The sequence below is a fragment of the Eleutherodactylus coqui genome, chromosome 12 (assembly GCF_035609145.1).
Source record: "Eleutherodactylus coqui strain aEleCoq1 chromosome 12, aEleCoq1.hap1, whole genome shotgun sequence".
In the NCBI taxonomy this organism is placed as follows: Eukaryota; Metazoa; Chordata; class Amphibia; order Anura; family Eleutherodactylidae; genus Eleutherodactylus; species Eleutherodactylus coqui.
The window spans coordinates 2,035,134-2,061,017 of NC_089848.1; the positions used below are offsets into that span (position 1 = coordinate 2,035,134).

At 43.8% G+C, this 25,884-nt stretch overlaps 1 protein-coding gene across 7 annotated transcripts in view; it reads right to left on the reverse strand.

The window, feature by feature from the left end:
* Positions 1-25,884, reverse strand: part of IKZF1 (IKAROS family zinc finger 1) — a 167,436-nt gene that overhangs the window by 71,627 nt on the left and 69,925 nt on the right. For all 7 annotated transcript variants that reach the window (XM_066585585.1, XM_066585591.1, XM_066585588.1 and 4 more), the window contains exon 3: positions 25,082-25,201. In XM_066585585.1, coding sequence (XP_066441682.1) covers positions 25,082-25,201 — 120 coding nt within the window. The remainder of the gene's footprint in view (positions 1-25,081; positions 25,202-25,884) is intronic.

A 25,884-nucleotide genomic window follows, 5' to 3' on the forward strand; every position in this document is an offset into this window, starting at 1 on the left:
TATACACATAGAGGTGAGGTAGATTCTCCTCAGTATATACACATAGAGGTGAGGTAGATTCTCCTCAGTATATACACATATAGGGGAAGTGGACTCTCCTCAGTATATACACACAAAGGTGAGGTAGATTCTCCTCAGTATATACACAAAAAGAGGGGGGATAGATTCTGCTTAGTATATACACATATACTGTATGTGAGGTAGATTCTCCTCAGTATATACACATAGTGGTGAGGTAGATTCTCCTCAGTATATACACAGAGGTGAGGTAGATTCTCCTCAGTATATACACGTAGAGGTGAGATAGATTCTCCTCAGTATATACACATAGAGGGGAGGTAGATTCTCCTCAGTATATACACGTAGAGGTGAGGTAGATTCTCCTCAGGATATACACATAGAGGTGAGGTAGATTCCCCTCAGTATATACACATAGAGGTGAGGTAGGTTCTCCTCAGTATATACACATAGAGGTGAGGTAGGTTCTCCTCAGTATATACACATAGAGGTGAGGTAGGTTCTCCTCAGTATATACACATAGAGGTGAGGTAGGTTCTCCTCAGTGTATACACATAGAGGTGAGGTAGGTTCTCCTCAGTGTATACACATAGAGGTGAGGTAGATTCTCCTCAGTATATACACATAGAGGTGAGGTAGATTCTCCTCAGTATATACACATAGAGGTGAGGTAGATTCTCCTCAGTATATACACAGAGGTGAGGTAGATTCTCCCCAGTATATACACATGGAGGGGAGGTAGATTCTCCTCAGTATATACACATGGAGGGGAGGTAGATTCTCCTCAGTATATACACATAGTGGTGAGGTAGATTCTCCTCAGTATATACACATAGGGATGAGGTAGATTCTCCTCAGTATATACACATAGAGGTGAGGTAAATTCTCCTCAGTATATACACATAGGGATGAGGTAGATTCTCCTCAGTATATACACATAGAGGTGAGGTAGATTCTCCTTAGTATATACATATAGAGGTGAGGTAGATTCTCCTCAGTATAAACACATAGGGATGAGGTAGATTCTCCTCAGTATATACACATAGGGATGAGGTAGATTCTCCTCAGTATATACACATAGGGGTGAGGTAGATTCTCCTCAGCATATACACATAGGGATGAGGTAGATTCTCCTCATTATATACACATAGGGATGAGGTAGATTCTCCTCAGTATATACACATAGGGATGAGGTAGATTCTCCTCAGTATATACACATAGGGATGAGGTAAATTCTCCTCAGTATATACACATAGGGATGAGGAAGATTCTCCTCATTATATACACAGAGGTGAGGTAGATTCTCCTGAGTATATACACATAGGGATGAGGTAGATTCTCCTAAGTATATACACATAGAGGTGAGATAGATTCTCCTCAGTATATACACGTAGAGGTGGGGTAGATTCTCCTCAGTATATACACGTAGAGGTGGGGTAGATTCTCCTCAGTATATACACGTAGAGGTGAGGTAGATTCTCCTCAGTATATACACGTAGAGGTGAGGTAGATTCTCCTCAGTATATACACGTAGAGGTGAGGTAGATTCTCCTCAGTATATACACGTAGAGGTGAGGTAGATTCTCCTCAGTATATACGCGTAGAGGTGAGGTAGATTCTACACGTAGAGGTGAGGTAGATTCTCCTCAGTATATACACGTAGAGGTGAGGTAGATTCTCCTCAGTATATACACGTAGAGGTGAGGTAGATTCTCCTCAGTATATACACGTAGAGGTGAGGTAGATTCTCCTCAGTATATACACGTAGAGGTGAGGTAGATTCTCCTCAGTATATACACATAGAGGTGAGGTAGATTCTCCTCAGTATATACACATAGAGGTGAGGTAGGTTCTCCTCAGTATATACACATAGAGGTGAGGTAGGTTCTCCTCAGTGTATACACATAGAGGTGAGGTAGGTTCTCCTCAGTGTATACACATAGAGGTGAGGTAGATTCTCCTCAGTATATACACATAGAGGTGAGGTAGATTCTCCTCAGTATATACACATAGAGGTGAGGTAGATTCTCCTCAGTATATACACATATAGGGGAAGTGGACTCTCCTCAGTATATACACACAAAGGTGAGGTAGATTCTCCTCAGTATATACACAAAAAGAGGGGGGATAGATTCTGCTTAGTATATACACATATACTGTACGTGAGGTAGATTCTCCTCAGTATATATACATAGAGGTGAGGTAGATTCTCCTCAGTATATACACATAGAGGTGAGGTAGGTTCTCCTCAGTATATACACATAGAGGTGAGGTAGGTTCTTCTCAGTATATACACATAGAGGTGAGGTAGGTTCTCCTCAGTATATACACATAGAGGTGAGGTAGATTCTCCTCAGTATATACACATAGAGGTGAGGTAGATTCTCCTCAGTATATACACATAGAGGTGAGGTAGATTCTCCTCAGTATATACACATATAGGTGAGGTAGATTCTCCTCAGTATATACACATAGAGGTGAGGTAGATTCTCCTCAGTATATACACATATAGGGGAAGTGGACTCTCCTCAGTATATACACACAAAGGTGAGGTAGATTCTCCTCAGTATATACACAAAAAGAGGGGGGATAGATTCTGCTTAGTATATACACATATACTGTATGTGAGGTAGATTCTCCTCAGTATATACACATAGTGGTGAGGTAGATTCTCCTCAGTATATACACAGAGGTGAGGTAGATTCTCCTCAGTATATACACGTAGAGGTGAGATAGATTCTCCTCAGTATATACACGTAGAGGTGAGATAGATTCTCCTCAGTATATACACGTAGAGGTGAGGTAGATTCTCCTCAGGATATACACATAGAGGTGAGGTAGATTCCCCTCAGTATATACACAGAGAGGTGAGGTAGATTCTCCTCAGTATATACACAGAGGTGAGGTAGATTCTCCTCAGTATATACACAGAGGTGAGGTAGATTCTCCCCAGTATATACACATGGAGGGGAGGTAGATTCTCCTCAGTATATACACGTAGAGGTGAGGTAGATTCTCCTCAGTATATACACAGAGGTGAGGTAGATTCTCCTCAGTATATACACGTAGAGGTGAGATAGATTCTCCTCAGTATATACACATGGAGGGGAGGTAGATTCTCCTCAGTATATACACATAGTGGTGAGGTAGATTCTCCTCAGTATATACACAGAGGTGAGGTAGATTCTCCTCAGTATATACACGTAGAGGTGAGATAGATTCTCCTCAGTATATACACATAGAGGGGAGGTAGATTCTCCTCAGTATATACACATAGAGGGGAGGTAGATTCTCCTCAGTATATACACATAGAGGGGAGGTAGATTCTCCTCAGTATATACACATAGAGGGGAGGTAGATTCTCCTCAGTATATACACAGAGGTGAGGTAGATTCTCCTCAGTATATACACAGAGGTGAGGTAGATTCTCCCCAGTATATACACATGGAGGGGAGGTAGATTCTCCTCAGTATATACACGTAGAGGTGAGGTAGATTCTCCTCAGTATATACACAGAGGTGAGGTAGATTCTCCTCAGTATATACACGTAGAGGTGAGATAGATTCTCCTCAGTATATACACATGGAGGGGAGGTAGATTCTCCTCAGTATATACACATAGTGGTGAGGTAGATTCTCCTCAGTATATACACAGAGGTGAGGTAGATTCTCCTCAGTATATACACGTAGAGGTGAGATAGATTCTCCTCAGTATATACACATAGAGGGGAGGTAGATTCTCCTCAGTATATACACATAGAGGGGAGGTAGATTCTCCTCAGTATATACACATAGAGGTGAGGTAGATTCTCCTCAGTATATACACAGAGGTGAGGTAGATTCTCCTCAGTATATACACATAGAGGGGAGGTAGATTCTCCTCAGTATATACACATGGAGGGGAGGTAGATTCTCCCCAGTATATACACATGGAGGGGAGGTAGATTCTCCTCAGTATATACACATGGAGGGGAGGTAGATTCTCCCCAGTATATACACATAGAGGGGAGGTAGAGTCTTCTCAGTATATAAACAAAGATGTGAGGTAGGCAATAAGGTTGTAACCCGTTTCCTTCCTCCATTTAAAAAAAGAATTTCCAAGAGTCACATTTTGATTGCAAATTATCGTGGTTGAACATAGAATTTCTCAAAATGGCCGCTTAGTACGCCTCCACGACCTGAAGTTAGTGCGTGTGCAAAAAATAATTTTCGTGCTTTGAATTGAATAATCGAGTTGTGACTCATTTACTTTTCCTATTTAGGACCCAAAGAAAGGTTGTGCCAAAATTGGAGGTTTGTGCGATACAGATGTGCGTTATTAGTTCCATTCCTATTTAGCATCTAAACAAGGATTGTGTCAAATTTCAAGTTTGTACGACACCAGAAAGGTAGAGAATTAGATCAGGTACATTACATAGGAAAAGTAAAGTAGTCACAACTCGATTATTCATTGCTGAGTGTAAAAGTAAGTGACCCCCCTATTTAGGAACTAAAGAATGGTTGTGCCAAATTTGAAGTTTGTACGTGACCGGGAAGGTAGAGAATTAGTGGCGAGTCAGTCAGTGACTGAGGGCGTTTGCTTATATACAGTCCTTTTTCCTTGGAGGGTGGGGGGGCATATGTCTTTATATATTGAGGCTACACAAATGATATCCATGCATCCAATCAACAGGTTGAGGGCGGCCGGGTCCGCCATAGGCGTCTAGTTACACCCCTGCACATAGGAGCTAGGCCTAACATTTTTTTTCTTTTAGCTGGAAACATCTGCCATCCAAGAAATCCCGAAGTGCACGAGTCTGGCGGAATAATACTGATATTCTGTGGTCTTTTGTGAAACTCACTTCCTGTTGAAACTTTGAGAAAGTCTCGTTATCTCCTGCGTTTGGGGCCAGAAGCAGTCAGCTGCCACAAGGGCACTGGAGCAACTTCCTGTCTGTTCCAATGCTGACTGCATAGAAGTGGAGCCGGTTCATGTGGGACTCACAGCACCAAACCCAAAGCTTGATTTGAACCCCCTGTGAGTGTGGCGGCAATCAGTTCATGAGATTGATAAATATTTGTTATCGCACATGGAAGCCGGTTATGCTGAATATTCCTTAGTGACGCCATTCTTATAGCTTGGAGCTAAGGCTGGGCCGGCCATAACGGTTGGCTGTGGCAATGTCATGCATGACATCTTACACAAAGGTTGGAGTAAAGACTACACAACCCAGATTCATCGCCCTTCTAGGTGGGCAGATAATCTGCTGGTGCTAGCGCCCGCTAACTGACACAAGCATGCGGTGAGCGCTCGCTAGCTCCACATACAGAGGCAGGTCATCGGCTGCATGGAGACGGCCGATCATTAATATGGTCGTTGGTCCCAACACACCTATCAGTCATCGGCTGCCAGTCGCTCTGTTACACCACATGTTGCTTGCACCAGCAGCGGACGGCTCTTCTTCCTTCTGGTGAAGGCAGATTTACCCGTTAACCTTTTCCAAACCTCCAAAAAATTATTAGCAGCTTAAATAGTTGACATAATTGTGGTAAACAGTTGGTATATACAGCAGCGGTAATAACTGGTCACATGACCTCCGTAAGTAATAACCCGCCTCCTATTTATCTACTGACTAGGGAGGGCGGCAGATACAAGATCAGAACATTAACATAAGAGGTACCTTGCACTTCCTTAGATAGAAAACCATACTGCTTAAAATATTTACCCTTATCTATCGGAGAAGCCGGTCTATAATGGCCGAGATCCTTTGTATCCAGTAGAGAACATCGCAGAAGATGGATTATTGGCCATAAAATGCGGTTCATTTCTTATTGTCACTTTTCAATGCATTTCTACTCATAACACTTCAACGTGCTTTAGTGATATTGTAATGTAACTTGGGTGATACACCAGGCTGCATCGACCATTACACGGCTGCATCGACCATTACACGGCTGCATCGACCATTACACGGCTGCATCGACCATTACACGGCTGCATCGACCATTACACGGCTGCATCGACCATTACACGGCTGCATCGACCATTACACGGCTGCATCGACCATTACACGGCTGCATAGACTATTACACGGCTGCATAGACTATTACACGGCTGCATAGACTATTACACGGCTGCATAGTCTATTACACGGCTGCATTGACTATTAAACGGTTGTATAGACTATTACACGGCTGTATGCACTATTACCAGGCTGTATGCACTATTACTAGGCTGTATGCACTATTACCAGGCTGTATGCACTATTACCAGGCTGTATGCACTATTACCAGGCTGTATGCACTATTACCAGGCTGTATAGACTATTACCAGGCTGTATAGACTATTACCAGGCTGTATAGACTATTACCAGGCTGTATAGACTATTACCAGGCTGTATAGACTATTACCTGGCTGTATAGACTATTACCTGGCTGTATTCACTATTACCAGGCTGTATTCACTATTACCAGGCTGTATTCACTATTACCAGGCTGTATTCACTATTACCAGGCTGTATTCACTATTACCAGGCTGTATTCACTATTACCAAGCTGTATAGACTATTACCAGGCTGTATTCACTATTACCAGGCTGTATTCACTATTACCAGGCTGTATTCACTATTACCAGGCTGTATTCACTATTACCAGGCTGTATGCACTATTACCAGGCTGTATTCACTATTACCAGGCTGTATTCACTATTACCAAGCTGTATAGACTATTACCAGGCTGTATTCACTATTACCAGGCTGTATTCACTATTACCAGGCTGTATTCACTATTACCAGGCTGTATTCACTATTACCAGGCTGTATGCACAATTACCAGGCTGTATTCACTATTACCAGGCTGTATTCACTATTACCAAGCTGTATAGACTATTACCAGGCTGTATTCACTATTACCAGGCTGTATTCACTATTACCAGGCTGTATTCACTATTACCAGGCTGTATTCACTATTACCAGGCTGTATGCACAATTACCAGGCTGTATGCACAATTACCAGGCTGTATTCACTATTACCAGGCTGTATTCACTATTACCAGGCTGTATTCACTATTACCAGGCTGTATTCACTATTACCAGGCTGTATTCACTATTACCAGGCTGTATTCACTATTACCAAGCTGTATTCACTATTACCAAGCTGTATTCACTATTACCAGGCTGTATTCACTGTTACCAGGCTGTATTCACTATTACCAAGCTGTATAGACTATTACCAGGCTGTATTCACTATTACCAGGCTGTACTCACTATTACCAGGCTGTATTCACTATTACCAGGCTGTACTCACTATTACCAGGCTGTATTCACTATTACCAGGCTGTATAGACTATTACCAGGCTGTATAGACTATTACCAGGCTGTATTCACTATTACCAGGCTGTATAGACTATTACCAGGCTGTATGCACTATTACCAGGCTGTATGCACTATTACCATGCTGTATTCACTATTACCAGACTGTATTCACTATTACCAGGCTGTATAGACTATTACCAGGCTGTATAGACTATTACCAGGCTGTATTCACTATTACCAGGCTGTATTCACTATTACCAGGCTGTATAGACTATTACTACTTCCAGTTAAGCCTTTCCTGGACACTAATAACGCTGAAGTATCGTATTGATCTTTCGTATCAGTGACGGCTATGCTTCAGTATTAAACATGTATTGTTAAAATGAACTAGAAGCCTTGTTTAGCTCCAGAAACTAAATAACGGGAAATCAAACATTTATTGCATCTGCGACTCACGTTAAAGGCCCATTTACACCAGCCAATGAGCGCTAAAAAATTGTGAATCAGCAATCGCTTTAGCAATAATCGGTGCGTGTAATTGTGCGCCCATCGTCTGGTTTTTGGGCGCTGCTGGCTGATCATTAAATTTAGTCTAACCTAAAAATCGTGGCTGGCTTTTATCAGTCGTTCTCCACGGGGAGTGCTGATAGCATTGCTTCCCCATGGAGAACAAAGGATCTGAGCACAGATAATAGCCTGGGGCTTATTAGCTGCACTCAGGGAAGGCTTCATTATCATACATAATTGGTATTTAACTAGCTGAGTAGCTACTTAACCCATTCCCGCAACAGGGCGTAAACTTACGTCCTGGAGATAGCGCTGGATCATATGTGATCCAGCGCTATCCCACAGCGGGAGCCGGCTGTCAGTCACAGCCGGCGTCTCGCTGCAGCAGCGGGGGGACATCGGAGATGCGCCTGCCACTGTTAACCCCTTCCCTGCCGCGATCTAAGTAGATCGCGGCAGGGAAAGAGTTCAAAGCGGGAGCGCGGCTCCCTCTGTGTCTCCGGCCGGAACTCGCGATGTCATCGTGAGAGCCCGGCCTGTCACCATGGCAACAGGACGCCAGACACTGGCGTCCTGTATTGCCTATGCCTGAGATCGCTGTATGAGCGATAAGGCATGGCAGAGCAGTAGCTCTGCCATGCCTTATGACAGCGATCATCAGGGCAGTGATTAAAGTCCCTCAGAGGGACACAAACAGTGTAAAAAAAAGAAAGATTTAAAAAATGAATTAAAAAAAATGTAAAAAAAAGAGAAAAAACCCCATTTTTTATGCTTTTTCTCAGATTAGCATAAAAAAAAGGTAAAAAAAATAAATAAACCCCCACATATTTGGTATTGTCGCGTCCGTAACGATGCGTACAATAAGTTGCACATGCTTTTGACTGTGCACCGAAAAAAACGCTAAAAGAAAAAGCTAAAAAACTGAGGCAAAATGCTCATTTTTAGCATTTTGCCTCACTAAAAACGCAATAAAAGTGATCAAAAAAGTCGTATGTACGCCAAAATGGTACCAATAAAATCTACAGCTCGTCTCGCAAAAAATAAGCCCTCATAGAGCTCTGTACATTACAAATTAAAAAGTTACGTGACTTTGAATGCAGCAATTTAGAATAGAAAAAAGATTTTAAAAAAAAAAGGGTTTTTATTGCAGAAAAGTGGGAAAACCTAAAAAAAATGATAGAATTTTGGTATCGTTGTAACCGTACCGGTCTGCAGAAAAAATGGAAAGTCTCATTTATGCTGCATGATTAACGGTGTAAAAGAAAAATAAAAAAATCTATGGCAGAATTGATGCGTTTTCTCTCTCTGCTATCATTAAAAAAAAAAAAAAAATTTTACGATATAGTCTATGTACCCAAAATTGGCATCGATAAAAACTACAGTTTGCCACTCAAAAAACAAGCCCTCATACGGCCGCGTCCACGGAAAAATAAAAAAGTTATGGCTTTTGAAAAATGGAGATGGAAAAATACCAAAAAAATCGCTTGGTCCTCAACGCCAAAATAGGCCATGTCATGAAGGGGTTAAATACCAAATATTTTTTATGCAAAATGATCGCCCACAGCTGTCACTGTCCTTTGAGCGATCATCGCTCCGTGTAAACCAGCCTTTACTTCAGGCATACATGGTACTTACAGGATCTCTTAATTAAGGGATAAGATTAGCAAATTTATCTTCTTTTCCAACCCATCACTTCTCCTCCTTGTTTGTCAGTCAGAGGAGATCCCTGGAGATAGTGGAGGCCATGGTCACCGGAGATACAGACGACTTCCTTTAACAGCCACTGTCCTCACCAGAAGCCTGCAACCACTGCCCTTATCCAGCCTGCTTACTAATCCGTGATGAAGAAAGCTTTACTTCTGCTTTATAATCACATAGTTATATTTTCCATTACTTTCCTGAATGCGAACATACTTCAGTTTATACCCCCCCAGTATATAATTCTGTATATACATATACTCTATCCAATATACTTCAGTTTATACCCCCCCAGTATATAATTCTGTATATACATATACTCTATCCAATATACTTCAGTTTATACCCCCCAGTATATAATTCTGTATATACATATACTCTATCCAATATACTTCACTTTATACCCCCCCAGTATATAATTCTGTATATACATATACTCTATCCAATATACTTCACTTTATACCCCCCCAGTATATAATTCTGTATATACATATACTCTATCCAATATACTTCAGTTTATACCCCCCAGTATATAATTCTGTATATACATATACTCTATCCAATATACTTCACTTTATACCCCCCCAGTATATAATTCTGTATATACATATACTCTATCCAATATACTTCACTTTATACCCCCCCAGTATATAATTCTGTATATACATATACTCTATCCAATATACTTCAGTTTATACCCCCCCGTATATAATTCTGTATATACATATACTCTATCCAATATACTTCAGTTTATACCCCCCGTATATAATTCTGTATATACATATACTCTATCCAATATACTTCAGTTTATACCCCCCCAGTATATAATTCTGTATATACATATACTCTATCCAATATACTTCAGTTTATACCCCCCCGTATATAATTCTGTATATACATATACTCTATCCAATATACTTCAGTTTATACCCCCCCAGTATATAATTCTGTATATACATATACTCTATCCAATATACTTCAGTTTATACCCCCCCAGTATATAATTCTGTATATACATATACTCTATCCAATATACTTCAGTTTATACCCCCCCAGTATATAATTCTGTATATACATATACTCTATCCAATATACTTCAGTTTATACCCCCCCAGTATATAATTCTGTATATACATATACTCTATCCAATATACTTCACTTTATACCCCCCCAGTATATAATTCTGTATATATATATATACTCTATCCAATATACTTCACTTTATACCCCCCCAGTATATAATTCTGTATATACATATACTCTATCCAATATACTTCAGTTTATACCCCCCAGTATATAATTCTGTATATACATATACTCTATCCAATATACTTCAGTTTATAACCCCTCAGTATATAATTCTGTATATACATATACTCTATCCAATATACTTCAGTTTATACCCCCCCAGTATATAATTCTGTATATACATATACTCTATCCAATATACTTCAGTTTATACCCCCTCAGTATATAATTCTGTATATACATATACTCTATCCAATATACTTCACTTTATACCCCCCAGTATATAATTCTGTATATACATATACTCTATCCAATATACTTCAGTTTATACCCCCCCAGTATATAATTCTGTATATATATATATACTCTATCCAATATACTTCACTTTATACCCCCCCAGTATATAATTCTGTATATTCATATACTCTATCCAATATACTTCAGTTTATACCCCCCCAGTATATAATTCTGTATATACATATACTCTATCCAATATACTTCAGTTTATACCCCCCCAGTATATAATTCTGCATATACATATACTCTATCCAATATACTTCAGTTTATACCCCCCCAGTATATAATTCTGTATATACATATACTCTATCCAATATACTTCACTTTATACCCCCCCAGTATATAATTCTGTATATTCATATACTCTATCCAATATACTTCAGTTTATACCCCCCCAGTATATAATTCTGTATATACATATACTCTATCCAATATACTTCAGTTTATACCCCCCCAGTATATAATTCTGTATATACATATACTCTATCCAATATACTTCAGTTTAAACCCCCCCAGTATATAATTCTGTATATACATATACTCTATCCAATATACTTCAGTTTATACCCCCCCAGTATATAATTCTGTATATTCATATACTCTATCCAATATACTTCAGTTTATACCCCCCCAGTATATAATTCTGTATATACATATATTCTATCCAATATACTTCAGTTTATAACCCCTCAGTATATAATTCTGTATATACATATACTCTATTCAATATACTTCAGTTTATACCCCCCCAGTATATAATTCTGTATATACATATACTCTATCCAATATACTTCAGTTTATACCCCCCCAGTATATAATTCTGTATATACATATACTCTATCCAATATACTTCAGTTTATACCCCCTCAGTATATAATTCTGCATATACATATACTCTATCCAATATACTTCAGTTTATACCCCCCCAGTATATAATTCTGTATATACATATACTCTATCCAATATACTTCAGTTTATACCCCCCCCGTATAGAATTCTGTATATACATATATTCTATCCAATATACTTCAGTTTATAACCCCTCAGTATATAATTCTGTATATACATATACTCTATTCAATATACTTCAGTTTATACCCCCCCAGTATATAATTCTGTATATACATATACTCTATCCAATATACTTCAGTTTATACTCCCCAGTATATAATTCTGTATATACATATACTCTATCCAATATACTTCAGTTTATACTCCCCAGTATATAATTCTGTATATACATATACTCTATCCAATATACTTCAGTTTATACCCCCTCAGTATATAATTCTGCATATACATATACTCTATCCAATATACTTCAGTTTATACCCCCCCAGTATATAATTCTGTATATACATACACTCTATCCAATATACTTCAGTTTATACCCCCCCAGTATATACATATACTCTATCCAATATACTTCAGTTTATACCCCCCCAGTATATAATTCTGTATATACATATACTCTATCCAATATACTTCAGTTTATACCCCCCAGTATATAATTCTGTATATACATATACTCTATCCAATATACTTCAGTTTATACCCCCCCAGTATATACATATACTCTATCCAATATACTTCAGTTTATACCCCACCAGTATATAATTCTGTATATACATATACTCTATCCAATATACTTCAGTTTATACCCCCCCAGTATATACATTTACTCTATCCAATATACTTCAGTTTATACCCCCAGTATATAATTCTGTATATATATATATACTCTATCCAATATACTTCAGTTTATACCCCTCCCAGTATATAATTCTGTATATACATATACTCTATCCAATATACTTCAGTTTATACCCCTCCCAGTATATAATTCTGTATATACATATACTCTATCCAATATACTTCAGTTTATACCCCCCAGTATATAATTCTGTATATTCATATACTCTATCCAATATACTTCAGTTTATACCCCCCCAGTATATACATATACTCTATCCAATATACTTCAGTTTATACCCCTCCCAGTATATAATTCTGTATATACATATACTCTATCCAATATACTTCAGTTTATACCCCCCAGTATATAATTCTGTATATACATATACTCTATCCAATATACTTCAGTTTATACCCCCCAGTATATAATTCTGTATATACATATACTCTATCCAATATACTTCAGTTTATACCCCCCAGTATATAATTCTGTATATACATATACTCTATCCAATATACTTCAGTTTATACCCCTCCCAGTATATAATTCTGTATATACATATACTCTATCCAATATACATCTGTGTCATATTAAAATGTAAATGTTCATGCAACACCCCAGAGTGTGACCCTGGGCACCCGGCTAACGTGCAGAGATGGGAAGGTGAAGTGCGGTCTTGTCACGGCGGCACTTACCAGGCTCTGGTCCCAGAGGGCCACCACGTAGCCAAGGCCAAAGCAGGATCGCAGGCCAGATTCCACACCCCTATGATAGAGAATGCCAATACACAGAATGGGGGGAGTAGTAGTACAAATCACTCATAACTCCACTGTTCCCACACACTGGTATTCTATGTGGTGGAGAAAATGAACACTGAGACTTGTGTATAGTACCTCGGGTCCCTAGGAATGGTTAGGGCCCAGTATAACTTTTACTTGGTAATAATAAACTTCTTACAACAGGTAATTCAGGTACAATTCACTGTAAGCAGTAACAGGCTATAGCTCAGAGGTGGGAGGATACACAGGATAAACACGGACCTACAGTCCACATTATCTGTATGTCACCGGTCCTGGACTGGGAGCACTCCGGAGGAGGAAGGGGGTAGGGGGTCACTCCACAGACACTCTGGCAGACAATTACTACAGAAGGCTTAGCCACTAACCCCCCCGCGCGGCAGACGTCTGGGTGTCACACAAGAATGTACCTCTGTGCGGTGATCCTAACTATGGACGGCCGCACAGGAAAAGCCTGCAGTGTGAACTGGTACCTGTTTTAGAACTTTGGTAGGGCTTTCTGTTTCTCTCTGCTGATGGGGCTCACTCCTGTTCACATCCACACTCCAATCGCTATGGGATATTGCTCCTCTTCCTCCACCTTCACCTAGATGGAAGCTGAAGGTGCTTCCATGCGGCTCTAGGCAAGATGGATCTCCGAACCCCTTTCCTGCTCTCAAGCACTCACATTTATATCCTCACTCATACCACATGAAATGACAAACTGATACATTTACAGGCATGCAATGATTTTATTACTGTTAACCTCTCAAGCGCCACAGCTGTGCAGCACACACACTGGATATGACAGGACAAGCTTTTCACAGTGCATCTACATAGGACAAACATGTATGACATTTATGGAGGGGACCAGGATGATGCTCTGGGCTACTACATTCATGTTAACCACTTTATCCAATTCCATATGTAGTTATATTTAAAGGGACTGTCCAGTTATGAGATATTGATAGCCTATGCTTAGGACTGGGTCCAGCACTTGGGACCCCCATCAATCAGCTGCTGGCCAGGCCACTATACTGGAGCAGAGAGCTGATTATTGCTGTAAATACACAGCTCCAGTCCCACTGCAGTGGCCTGGCTTGGTATTACAGTCCAAATTCTCATTTCTTGCAGTGTAGCGGACCCCCAATTATCTTGGAACCTTTTCTCAATGTGTGGTATCATTTAAGATCTCTAAACTCTAGTAAGGGAGATATATTGTAGAACATTAAAATGCATCTGATATAAGACAGTAGTGAGAGGCAGAAGACTCAATTGCAGCGACACGGTCTCTTCTTCTAGTTAAGAGGTGAAGCATACAGTTGGCATAATTTAAAGGCAATCATTCATCACAGTGTCAGACCCAGCGTGGCAGCGATGTTACTGGAGGAACTGAATGGAAACTAACAAACATGACAATACAGTGCTTGGAATCCCTGACTGCACAAGTCAATATGCTTCGCTGTGTGGGGACCAGGACTGGATCACAAGTGAATTTCATGCTTTGTAAGAGGCAGAAGCTTCATCTCCTGGTGACATTCCAAACACAGACGCAGCAAGTACTGGAGTTTATGGATGATTTTCCACTTGATGCGCTCTTCTAGCGGCGTCTGCAGGATCGGCTGATGTGCACCGAGGACCGTCAGATTCACCGGCATCTGCTCAGACGTTATGATTACTCTTGGTGGCTTCTGAAAAAGGCCCAACTAACAATCTGTTTGTACCGGGTGTTTCCGAATCACCACATGTTCACATCTACGTCGGCGGGCTCCATTCAGAGGCTCCAGCACAGATCTGGCATCAAGTCCCAGACAAAATACCGCAGAATGCTGCGCTACGTCCGGGGAGTGAACAGACGCCATTACACCGAGGGGGGCCATTCACTGCTGTTTGTATCCAGCATATGTCACTGCCCCGTGTTCAGCAGCTGCGATGGAGCCGAATAATGGAAAATCAGAGCAGGTGTGAAAGTGGCCCAATACATCCTGTGTCTACATGAGAAATAGTACCAATTAGATGACTTTTTTCTGCATTTATCACCAGTTTTCCCCTCTGCGGGTTCCAGATTAGATTTCCCTAAACTCAACTCATGAGGACATGGAGACTAGATGATATTATATCTTCTATATTCGGGCCTCGTGTGACGCAGAGTGTTCAGGCAGCAAAATGCAGTCCTAAGCTCTCACTCATGACCTGAAGGTTGCAAGTTCAATCCCTGTGAGGTTCAGGTAGCCGGCTCAAGGTAGACTTATTCTTCCGAGGTCGGTAAAATGAGTACCCTGCTTGCTGGGAGTGTAATAAAAACAAATTACCTAAAAGCACTGTGAAATAAGTTGGTGCTATACAAACAACAAGTCCCTTGCCCCCTTTCCTATACACAGCACACATGGAAAAGAGTAGATCCCGATTCCCTATCACACAGAAGCAGCATGAAGGACATTATACAGCAGTACTGAGCAGTGCTGCTGTGAATCCAGCACTGGGGTGAGACAGTAAGATGCTTGCTGGAGCCAGCAGTCTCCTTCTCCATTTCTCTCTGTTCTTCTCTTACTCTCCTTTCTACTTCTCCCTCCATTTATCACCATTGACTTCTATGGGCAGTATCTGTATTTTTCTCTCATAGGATATACGTTTCTGAATGTCACTTCTACTATTGATTTGAAAACTCTGTTGAAATGCTTATTTAACTTTGCAGCAGCATTTTTCCAGCTCAGAGGGATAAGGACTGGATAGCCCCTGTAACTGCTACACATATTACACCATGGTAATTAAAGGGGTATTCCCATCTCAGCTCATCTCCTGGCAACCTACCATGGTAAGAGTGTTCGGTTGCCACCACCTACCTCTGCTCAATGTGACTGCCTGCACTTTTATTTAATATTATATCTTACAATAACACTTGCCTCCCTGCTCAGAGACCCTCCACCATCTGTGACCACTCTGGTCCTGCACCCTCATTCATGACCTGGTTCACAGGGCAGCCGGTTAGTTCTGCGATATACTTTGCTGCTTGAAGGGGAAATGATTGAAGAAGCCACTTGGGGGGGGGGGGGGGGGGAGGATAAAATGGAAACTTTGCCAAGGGGAAAATGGTGACAGGAGGAGCTGGGAGAGGAACAGATAAAGGGGGTTGAAGAAAATATAGGATGCGAGGCTTGCACAGTAATGAGGAAGTGAGCTGCAGGCGCGATGCTATTTGTAGCAGCTGCTCCTCATTTTCTCTCTGCTGGCTCTTCCTCCAGGTTGTTCTTTTCTACAGCAGCTGGGTATATTGCAGAACTACTCTGCTGCCCCAGAGATGCCACGCTGACCACAACGTTCTACAAGGAGAAACAAGTCCAGCTCAGCACTTCCTCCACGCTGCGCGGACACACCTGGCCAAAAGCTGTGAATACATGCAGAATAAAATCCAGCTCATCCAAAACTTGGGAAAAGTAGTATAAAATCAAAAACCTTTAACTGAAAACTATTAAAAATATTGTGATGCGAGACCACAACCCACCATGATGTCGTTATTCCCTCAGACGCATCTCCGATGCAGGGAGAATGAAGAAGGGAGCTGAGGAAGGGGGAGATGGAGAAGGGAGACGCTGAGTCGGGGAAATGAAAAAGAGTGCTCTGCTGGGGAGGGGATGGAATGAAGAAGCAAGCCGCAGGGTGTTGATAAATGGATAGAGGATGAAAAAGATTAGTGGAGCAAAGGAAGGATTATGAGAGGAGCTGCAGGAGATTTATGATGAGAGGAGCTGCAGGACATTTATGATGAGAGGAGCTGCAGGACATTTATGATGAGAGGAGCTGCAGGACATTTATGATGAGAGGAGCTGCAGGACATTTATGATGAGAGGAGCTGCAGGAGATTTATGATGAGAGGAGCTGCAGGAGATTTATGACGAGAGGAGCCCCTGGATTCCAGGGAGATGAAGAAGTTGTGATGAAGGAATGATAAAGGGGCCAGCAGAGAGGGATGAAGAAGAGAACCAGACAGAGGGGGATGATGAAATTAACCTTGAGGTGTGCAGGGACTGAGTTGCAGACTGTTATCTAACAATCTGCTACATTAACGCTTTCACAGCATTTATCATGTTGAAAAGCAACAGGGAGACGGTAGAGATGTGTCACAGGAGAGCAGAGAGGTGGCCAGGACGTCAGTGTACTATGCATGCTCATAGAAGTACTTACCCAAGAACCCAGCCACCGGATGCAGATGTGCACACGGGCCACCTTGATAGGAGGGCAGGATGGCCGGCCCCTTTGACAATGAGCTGCACATACTGATAGAAACTGCCAGATATCTCTACGGTGCCGCAGTTCTGACAAAGAGATCTAATTGGTGAGCTATTCAATTTCACTTGTTGAGCACATTAAAGGGGTATTTGGGCTTTTACTGTTGATGATCTATCCCCACATGCCACCTATATTACACCTCTGCTGCGTTCTCATAGACTTCAATGGGAGTCAATCCATCCATTACACTTCTGTGTTACGGCACTCTGCCCCCCGAGCGCCAGTTGGGGTGCCCTGATCTCCTGCACCCCACTGTCCCTGCCTACTTGCCTCGGCCCTGGCTAACCCCAGGCGGACAACTGGGCGGCAGTCCCTGCACTGGCTAGGGACCTGGCGACTGCCTAGCTGGAACTACTAACAGGGGACAGAGTGCCGACAGAAGAGGCAGGTGTAACAAACCAACAAAACTTACAAGTACAAGCAGGGCTGGAGATGGAGCTCACAGGCAGATAGACAGGACCCGAATAGCAACTAGTGCTGACTGGGACAGACCAGACTAGGGGCTAACAGGACCAACAGAAACAGGCTGAGAAAGGATAGCAGGGCTGACAGACAACTAGTGACTGGCTGAGGTAAACTGCAGACAGACTGACTAGCTGAAAGCAGAACCAATAACTGGCAGTGAGCTCACATCACTGCCAGTCTCTTAACCACAAGGTTCCGCCCCCGGGCGGAGAGTGGGAGGAGGCAACTCCACCCACTGCTGTATAAGACGAACGGAGGAGTGCGGGCGGCACCCTACGGGTGGACACGCCCCTGCCGCCGCCCACCGGCCGTCCCAAGCTGCTGGGATAACCTCGACACAGGGCTCCAGGCTGCTGGAGCCGACGCCGGAGTGACGCGCGCCGACCGCGGGATCCCGTGCCGCGCTGTATGGTAACATTACCCCCCCTCTGACGGGGGACCTCCGGGCCCCCGGAAACTCGACCAGGCTTATCCAGGAGGCGGCTGCGAAAACGCTGTACCAACCCGAGAATGTGACCCACCTGGGCGGTCACCATGGGCTGATCCTCAGGTCCATGACTTCGGTAGTCTGTGGCTGCCCCATTTCCTTCAGGGCCAACCGTTGACATATCGTCATGTTTCAGGTCGTCTTCCGAGTCAATGTCCAACCATTCACCACTGTCTTTTGACCCATCCTTGCTACCAATGACGCTGCCTTCAAAATCTGAGGCATCTCCAACTTTAAAATCACTGTCATCTGAGCTATCATACTCCAAAAAACTCTTCCGGGCCCCCAAATATTGTAAGGTTCCTGTAGCCCGGCGAGAATCCAGGATCTCCTGGGCCTCGTATTCAACTTCATCACGGACCGGGGTGGGCGGCGGGGGACCGGAGGTGGGCATCACCGAAGGGACAACAGGTTTCGACACAGACTTATGGAACCCCCTGCGACCCCTCCTTTTGCGATTTCCAGAGGACCGGTACCCCTTCTGTCCCGCCCTGTACGGCTCAACCACCGACAGACTCTCCTCACAACGCAACTGCATACGAGACCCCACCCCTTTCTTCCGTCCCCCCTGCAGGGCATCGGTGGCGACATCAGCAGCAGGGCAGGCGGACGGGGTGTGAAGGTAAGTGGGACCTCGGGGACTGAGTGCGGTCTCGACTGAGCAGGGAGGATGGGAAGCGCGATGGCTATGGCAGAACGGGCCCCACTGGGTTAGCTCCCCAGTGGCCCAATCGAATTGGGGGTTATGCAACGCCAGCCACGGCATCCCTAGTACCATGTCTACCGACATTTTCTCCATTACCAGGAATGATAGACCTTCCGAATGGCGACCCCCCACAGTGAGTTGTAACACTGGGGTCCTCCATCGTACCAAGCCCGAAGCCAGAGGAGTAGCATCAATGCTAGCAAAACGAATTGGCGTCTTCAGCGCCAAAAATTCCGCCCTCAGGGGCTCAACAAGACGCATGCTTACCAGGTTAGCGGCTGCTCCGGAATCAATAAATGCCTGCCCTAGGCGGGAGAAGTTCCGGAATCTAACCTGGCAGGGTATTAGAAGTCTAGGACGTACCTGTGGTCCTAGGCGACCCTCCCTGCAATCGCCTAGGACTGGGAGTCTTTCTGCCGATTCGGACTGTGGGCGCTGAGGCCTCAGGGGGCAGGTTATCACCCGATGTCCAGCTTTCCCGCAGTAGAGGCAGAGATGATGCAATAACCGAACTCGGCGTCGCTCCTTGGGGTCCAGCGGGTCCAGTTCCATAGGTTCGGGAACAGAGACTGGTACGGAAGAGGAAGGAACCGGACAAACGACCTCCCTGACTCTACTGGTCTGCCTGTCCTGCTTCCCAGCCCTGAGCCTCCTATCTGCCTTCACCGCTAGCTCCATGGCCTCCTTTAAGGACCCGGGAATGGGATGGGAGATCAACAGCTCTTTGACCGCGTCCGAGAGACCCTGCAGAAAAACGTCCTTCAGGGCACTCTCGTTCCATGCAGTGTCGCCCGCATAGCGTCTGAAACTGGAGCAATAATCCTCCACACAAAGTGACCCCTGATGCAGCGCCAGCAACCGTGAAACCGCCAACCCCACTCGGTCCGGCTCATCGAAGATGCCCCCGAGTTCCTGAAAAAAGGAGTCCACCGACTGCAGGGAGGGGGAACCCTCGGGGATAGAAAAGGCCCAAGTCTGGGCAGAGCCCCGCAGCAGGGACATTATAAGCCCGACCCTCTGGGCCTCCGAGCCCGAAGAACGGGGACGCATCCGAAAAAACAGGCGACACGCCTGTTGAAAAACGAAAAACTTGTTCCTCTCCCCAGAGAACACCTCGGGGAGAGGGCACTTGGGTTCGGGACTGGTAAAGGCGTTCTGCCCCTGCGACAACGCCCACTGCTCCTGGGCCACCATGCGAGCTGACAAATCCCGGATCACCGGCACCAGGTCTTGCAGCTGGTTTGCAAGGGCGCTGATCGCCGCCATGAAAAAAAAGGTATTTTAAGGGCCAGTTATTATGTTACGGCACTCTGCCCCCCGAGCGCCAGTTGGGGTGCCCTGATCTCCTGCACCCCACTGTCCCTGCCTACTTGCCTCGGCCCTGGCTAACCCCAGGCGGACAACTGGGCGGCAGTCCCTGCACTGGCTAGGGACCTGGCGACTGCCTAGCTGGAACTACTAACAGGGGACAGAGTGCCGACAGAAGAGGCAGGTGTAACAAACCAACAAAACTTACAAGTACAAGCAGGGCTGGAGATGGAGCTCACAGGCAGATAGACAGGACCCGAATAGCAACTAGTGCTGACTGGGACAGACCAGACTAGGGGCTAACAGGACCAACAGAAACAGGCTGAGAAAGGATAGCAGGGCTGACAGACAACTAGGGACTGGCTGAGGTAAACTGCAGACAGACTGACTAGCTGAAAGCAGAACCAATAACTGGCAGTGAGCTCACATCACTGCCAGTCTCTTAACCACAAGGTTCCGCCCCCGGGCGGAGAGTGGGAGGAGGCAACTCCACCCACTGCTGTATAAGACGAACGGAGGAGTGCGGGCGGCACCCTACGGGTGGACACGCCCCTGCCGCCGCCCACCGGCCGTCCCAAGCTGCTGGGATAACCTCGACACAGGGCTCCAGGCTGCTGGAGCCGACGCCGGAGTGACGCGCGCCGACCGCGGGATCCCGTGCCGCGCTGTATGGTAACATTCTGGCCCTGATCACTGATGACTACCTCTGGCCACGCTGTACTGACAGAGGCCCGAAGAATCAGCTGGTCAGCGAGGATCCCAAGTGATGGATCCCTGCCTATCAACTATTAATGACCTATCCAAGGGCAGGTCACTAATAGTAAAGTCCCGGAATACCCCTTTAACCCCCAACAGTCACATTAAATTTGTAAAAGCCCTCCTGAAAAGGTCACTTTTCTTACTGTAGATTTTGAATTTGTGTCTCATGGATATATACTGCATATGTCGCAGACCTCAGTCGCCTTAAGTGTGTTTTAACCCTTTAGCGACATAACTAATTCTTGCCTTAAGAGCCAGTAAATCAGATCCCATTTGCTGTTCCAGCGGTTGAAGCTCTTTTAGTCAATGCAGCTGTAGGACATCTTGTATTTTGGGTTCATATGATGCATTGAATAACCTCATTGTTATTTGGGGCTTTATACTGCATTCATGTTATATTAACGTTATTCTATGCGTCGCCACGTTTATAGGGGTATGATTAGGTTTTACTACTGTTGCACAATATAAACGCTTCTTGTTTAGTAAAGTCACCACATTCCAAGACCAGAACATTGGTATTTTCCTGTGGGCAGAGGTATATAAGGGCGGTTTGGGGTATGACTTGTAGTTTGTATGGGTACTATCCTGAGGTATATATTAATTTTTGATTATTTTTTATTCCTGTTTTGGTGGAAGCAAGTTTGGCGGGTTTTTTTCATTTTGTTTTAACGGAATTCGCGGTGCTGGATAAGTAATGCAGCATGTCGGCCCCTTCTCTTGCCCAACGGAGAGAGAGCAGCCATTGATACAGATGCATTACTTCGTGAAGGAGGGTTTGGGGCACCAATGATACACGGCCGGAGACCGACGAATGTGGTTTGTTTGGGCATGAAGAGTGAAGTTTGCACCCGCGCTCTCAGGGCAGATTTGTGGGTTTTTGGATTCCCTGCAATCCCACCCACAAGTAACATGTTGCTGCAGATTTCCCAAGGATCCACAACAACATCCACCATTGTGGATTTCATTTCCCCCTCAGATCCACAGTGGTAAATCTGTCCTAAATCCGCACGATTCGGTTGTGGATTCTGCTGCGAATTGTTGGCAGATTTCTGGCAACATGTTCTGGGAATGATGTGCAGAAGGCCTGTGGGGTCCGGGGGTCCCCCCCTCATCACAAGGCAACGCTCACCTATTTTTTTGCCCATCTACCAACCTTGATCTGAGTACAAGCCGACTCCGAGTATCTCTGTGGTTTATGTACAAACCCCATAGTTTACCAGGTGCGGCGGGTCGAAGGACCCCAACTAACATCCCATACGTGCTTCCGTGGCAGTGGCATGTGTGTCAGTCATGTTCCCTCGGATGACATATTCTGAATTACAGATACAAACAGCAAATGGAAGCTTTTCTTCATGTATATATTGTGTGTTTTAGGCCTTCAGGACATTAGTGCATTTGGGTCCGTGTCGATGTGCCATCCGGACAAGTGTTCATGGGGTGCTCTATGAGAGTTGTGCCCGAGTCACGCGGGCGGAACTCAGATACCCAGCCAGTGTGTTATATGTATCACACAATATACATATACAATAATATACACACTCCCCTCCTCCAACCAGTACATTGGCGGCTGTCCACCCGCCGCAAGTCCCAGATGTGGGTAACACAACAGATCGCTGCTGCTCACTATCTGGCCAATTCCCTCAGGTATCATTCAAGGCATTTCAGGGCAGGAACTGCGGGCATCATGAGCCCAAAAGAATTGGCGTTGAAATTTTACGTACATAATCTAAATCTCTCACTTCCCGGTGTCATAGAAACTCGAAATTTGGCACAAGCATTGATTATGTCATAAATAGGAAAAGCTTATGGGTCCCAACTAGATTATTCAATTCTATGCGCAAAACAATTAGCGTCCAAATTTTACGTACAGAATGTAATTGTCTTACTTTCCGGTGTCATAGAAACGTGAAACTTGGCACAAGCATTGATTATGTCATAAATAGGAAAAGCTAATGGGTCCCAACTCGATTATTCAATTCTATGCGCAAAAGAATTAGCGTCCATATTTTACGTACGGAATGTAACTTTCTCACTTTCCAGTGTCATAGAAACGTGAAATTTGGCACGAGCATTGATTATGTCATAAATAGGAAAAGCTAATGGGTCCCAACTCGATTATTCAATTCTATGCGCAAAAGAATTAGCGTCCAAATTTTACGTGCGGTATGTAATTTTCTCACTTTCCGGTGTCATAGAAACGGGAAATGTGGCACGAGCATTGATTAGGTCATAAATAGGAAAAGCTAATGGGTCCCAACTCGATTATTCAATTCTATACGCAAAAGAATTAGCGTCCAAATTTTACGTACGGAATCTAATTTTCTGACTTTCTGGTGTCATAGAAACGTGAAATGTGGCACGAGCATTGATTAGGTCATAAATAGGAAAAGCTAATGGGTCCCAACTCGATTATTCAATTCTATGCACAAAAGAATTAGCGTCCAAATTTTACGTACGGAATCTAATTCTTTCACTTTCCAAAGTCATAGAAACATGAAATTTGCCATAAACATTGAATATGTTATAAATAGGAAAAGTTAATGGGTCCCAACTCGATTATTCAATTCTAGCGCAAAAGAACTAGCGTCCAAATTTTACGTACAGAATCTAATTCTCTCACTTCTTGGTGTCATAGAAACATGAAATTTGGAACGGGCATTGATTATGTCATAAATAGGAAAAGTTAATAGATCCCACCTCGATTGTTCAATTCTAAACGCAAAAGAATTAGCGTCCACATTTTATGTACGAAATCTAATTCTCTCACTTCCCGATGTCATAGAAACGTGAAATTTGGCACGAGCATTGATTATGACATAAATAGGAAAAGTTAGTGGGTCCCAACTCGATTATTCAATTCTAGCGCAAAATAATTAGCGTCCAAATTTTACGTATGGAATCTAATTCTCTCACTTCCTGATGTCATTTTATATAAAGGAAACGTCGCATGGTTACCTCCACGTGGTGTTTCCTGGGTAACGCAGAGAACTATGCAAAATGGTGAACATATGTTTTTCTGGTATCTCTTAAGTAACCATGACTTCATAAGATTTTCCGTGTGAACACCAGATAAACACCAGTACCAAATTAACTCGGGCGAAGCCGGGTATATCAGCTAGTACAGTATATAACATACATACAAACACGGCGAAAGGGGGCGATCACAAGAGGTTTTACTAGTAAATGAAAGACGGAGCATAAAATGACGAGACCTGCTGTCACCCGATAGATCTACTGTCCCTCCAGTCGCGGTCCTCACCTTCCTGCAAGGACGTCATTTCTATAGACCCGCGTGACAGCTGCAGCTAATTACTGGCCTCCGTGGCGTACGGCGTGAGACCGGCGTCCGCGGGCATGCCATTGCAGCAGACATGAGAGCGGCGGAGCATTTATCAGGGGGTATAGATTATTTTGTTGTTTTCTGCCATTTCCTCCATTTAGCTCATTTTATCCCCGTCATACAAATCCATAAAGGCGCACTAAACACTAAAGTATCTTCTGATCACAATAAACTAAGATGATAGATTCAGTATCTCACCTATAGATTTCTCAGCCTTGAGAGCCTGTTGGGAGGCTGCGCTGGTGGAGAGGTCCTCAGGCATGGGCATGGGCTCGTCACTGTCTTCCAGGACATCGCTCACTGTCGGACTTTGGTTTCCTGCACGCAAATCAAAAAGTAAACTATCAGAACAAGTGAATCCGAGACCCGGGGGGCTGGGGTGGGCCGGACGGTCCAACGCAGACTGGGGAAGGCTTTGTCCTCTACATATACAGCTCATGCGGCCGTGTGATGTAATCCAGCCAATAGCAGTGATGGAATACAATTAGAATAATCAGGGAAAACACAACAAAGACATCAAACAAACTTATTGCAATCACTTATAGCCAATACCGCCATATATCGTATATGATAGGAGGTGCAGTGAAGTGTTCACATGCATAGATTAGTATGGCCAGCAGGCCCATGTGTTAGGATGGCACTGCTCCCCGCCTGTATATGGTCTTTAGAGGGCAGCGGCGGCACATTCGCACAGTAAGTGAGATTAGTTTGACATATTCCCGTGTACAATATATATAAGGAATGTAAAGACCCGCTGCGGGATGGAGGCTTTCCTTACTCTAACTTTGTAAATAAAGAGGAGGAGTCCGTAGCCAAACGGGACTTGGTAACTTTGTAACAAACGTGCTGGTCATTGTGCACAGGTTTAATAGACCTTTACCGTATTCCTCCTCAGCAATACAAACCAAGGCCGGGACTCGTACGACCGTGATCAGCGGTGCGCCGCGCGGATGCAGAAACTACGCAATGACATGTGTGCTTGCCGCCAATCCCCATGCACT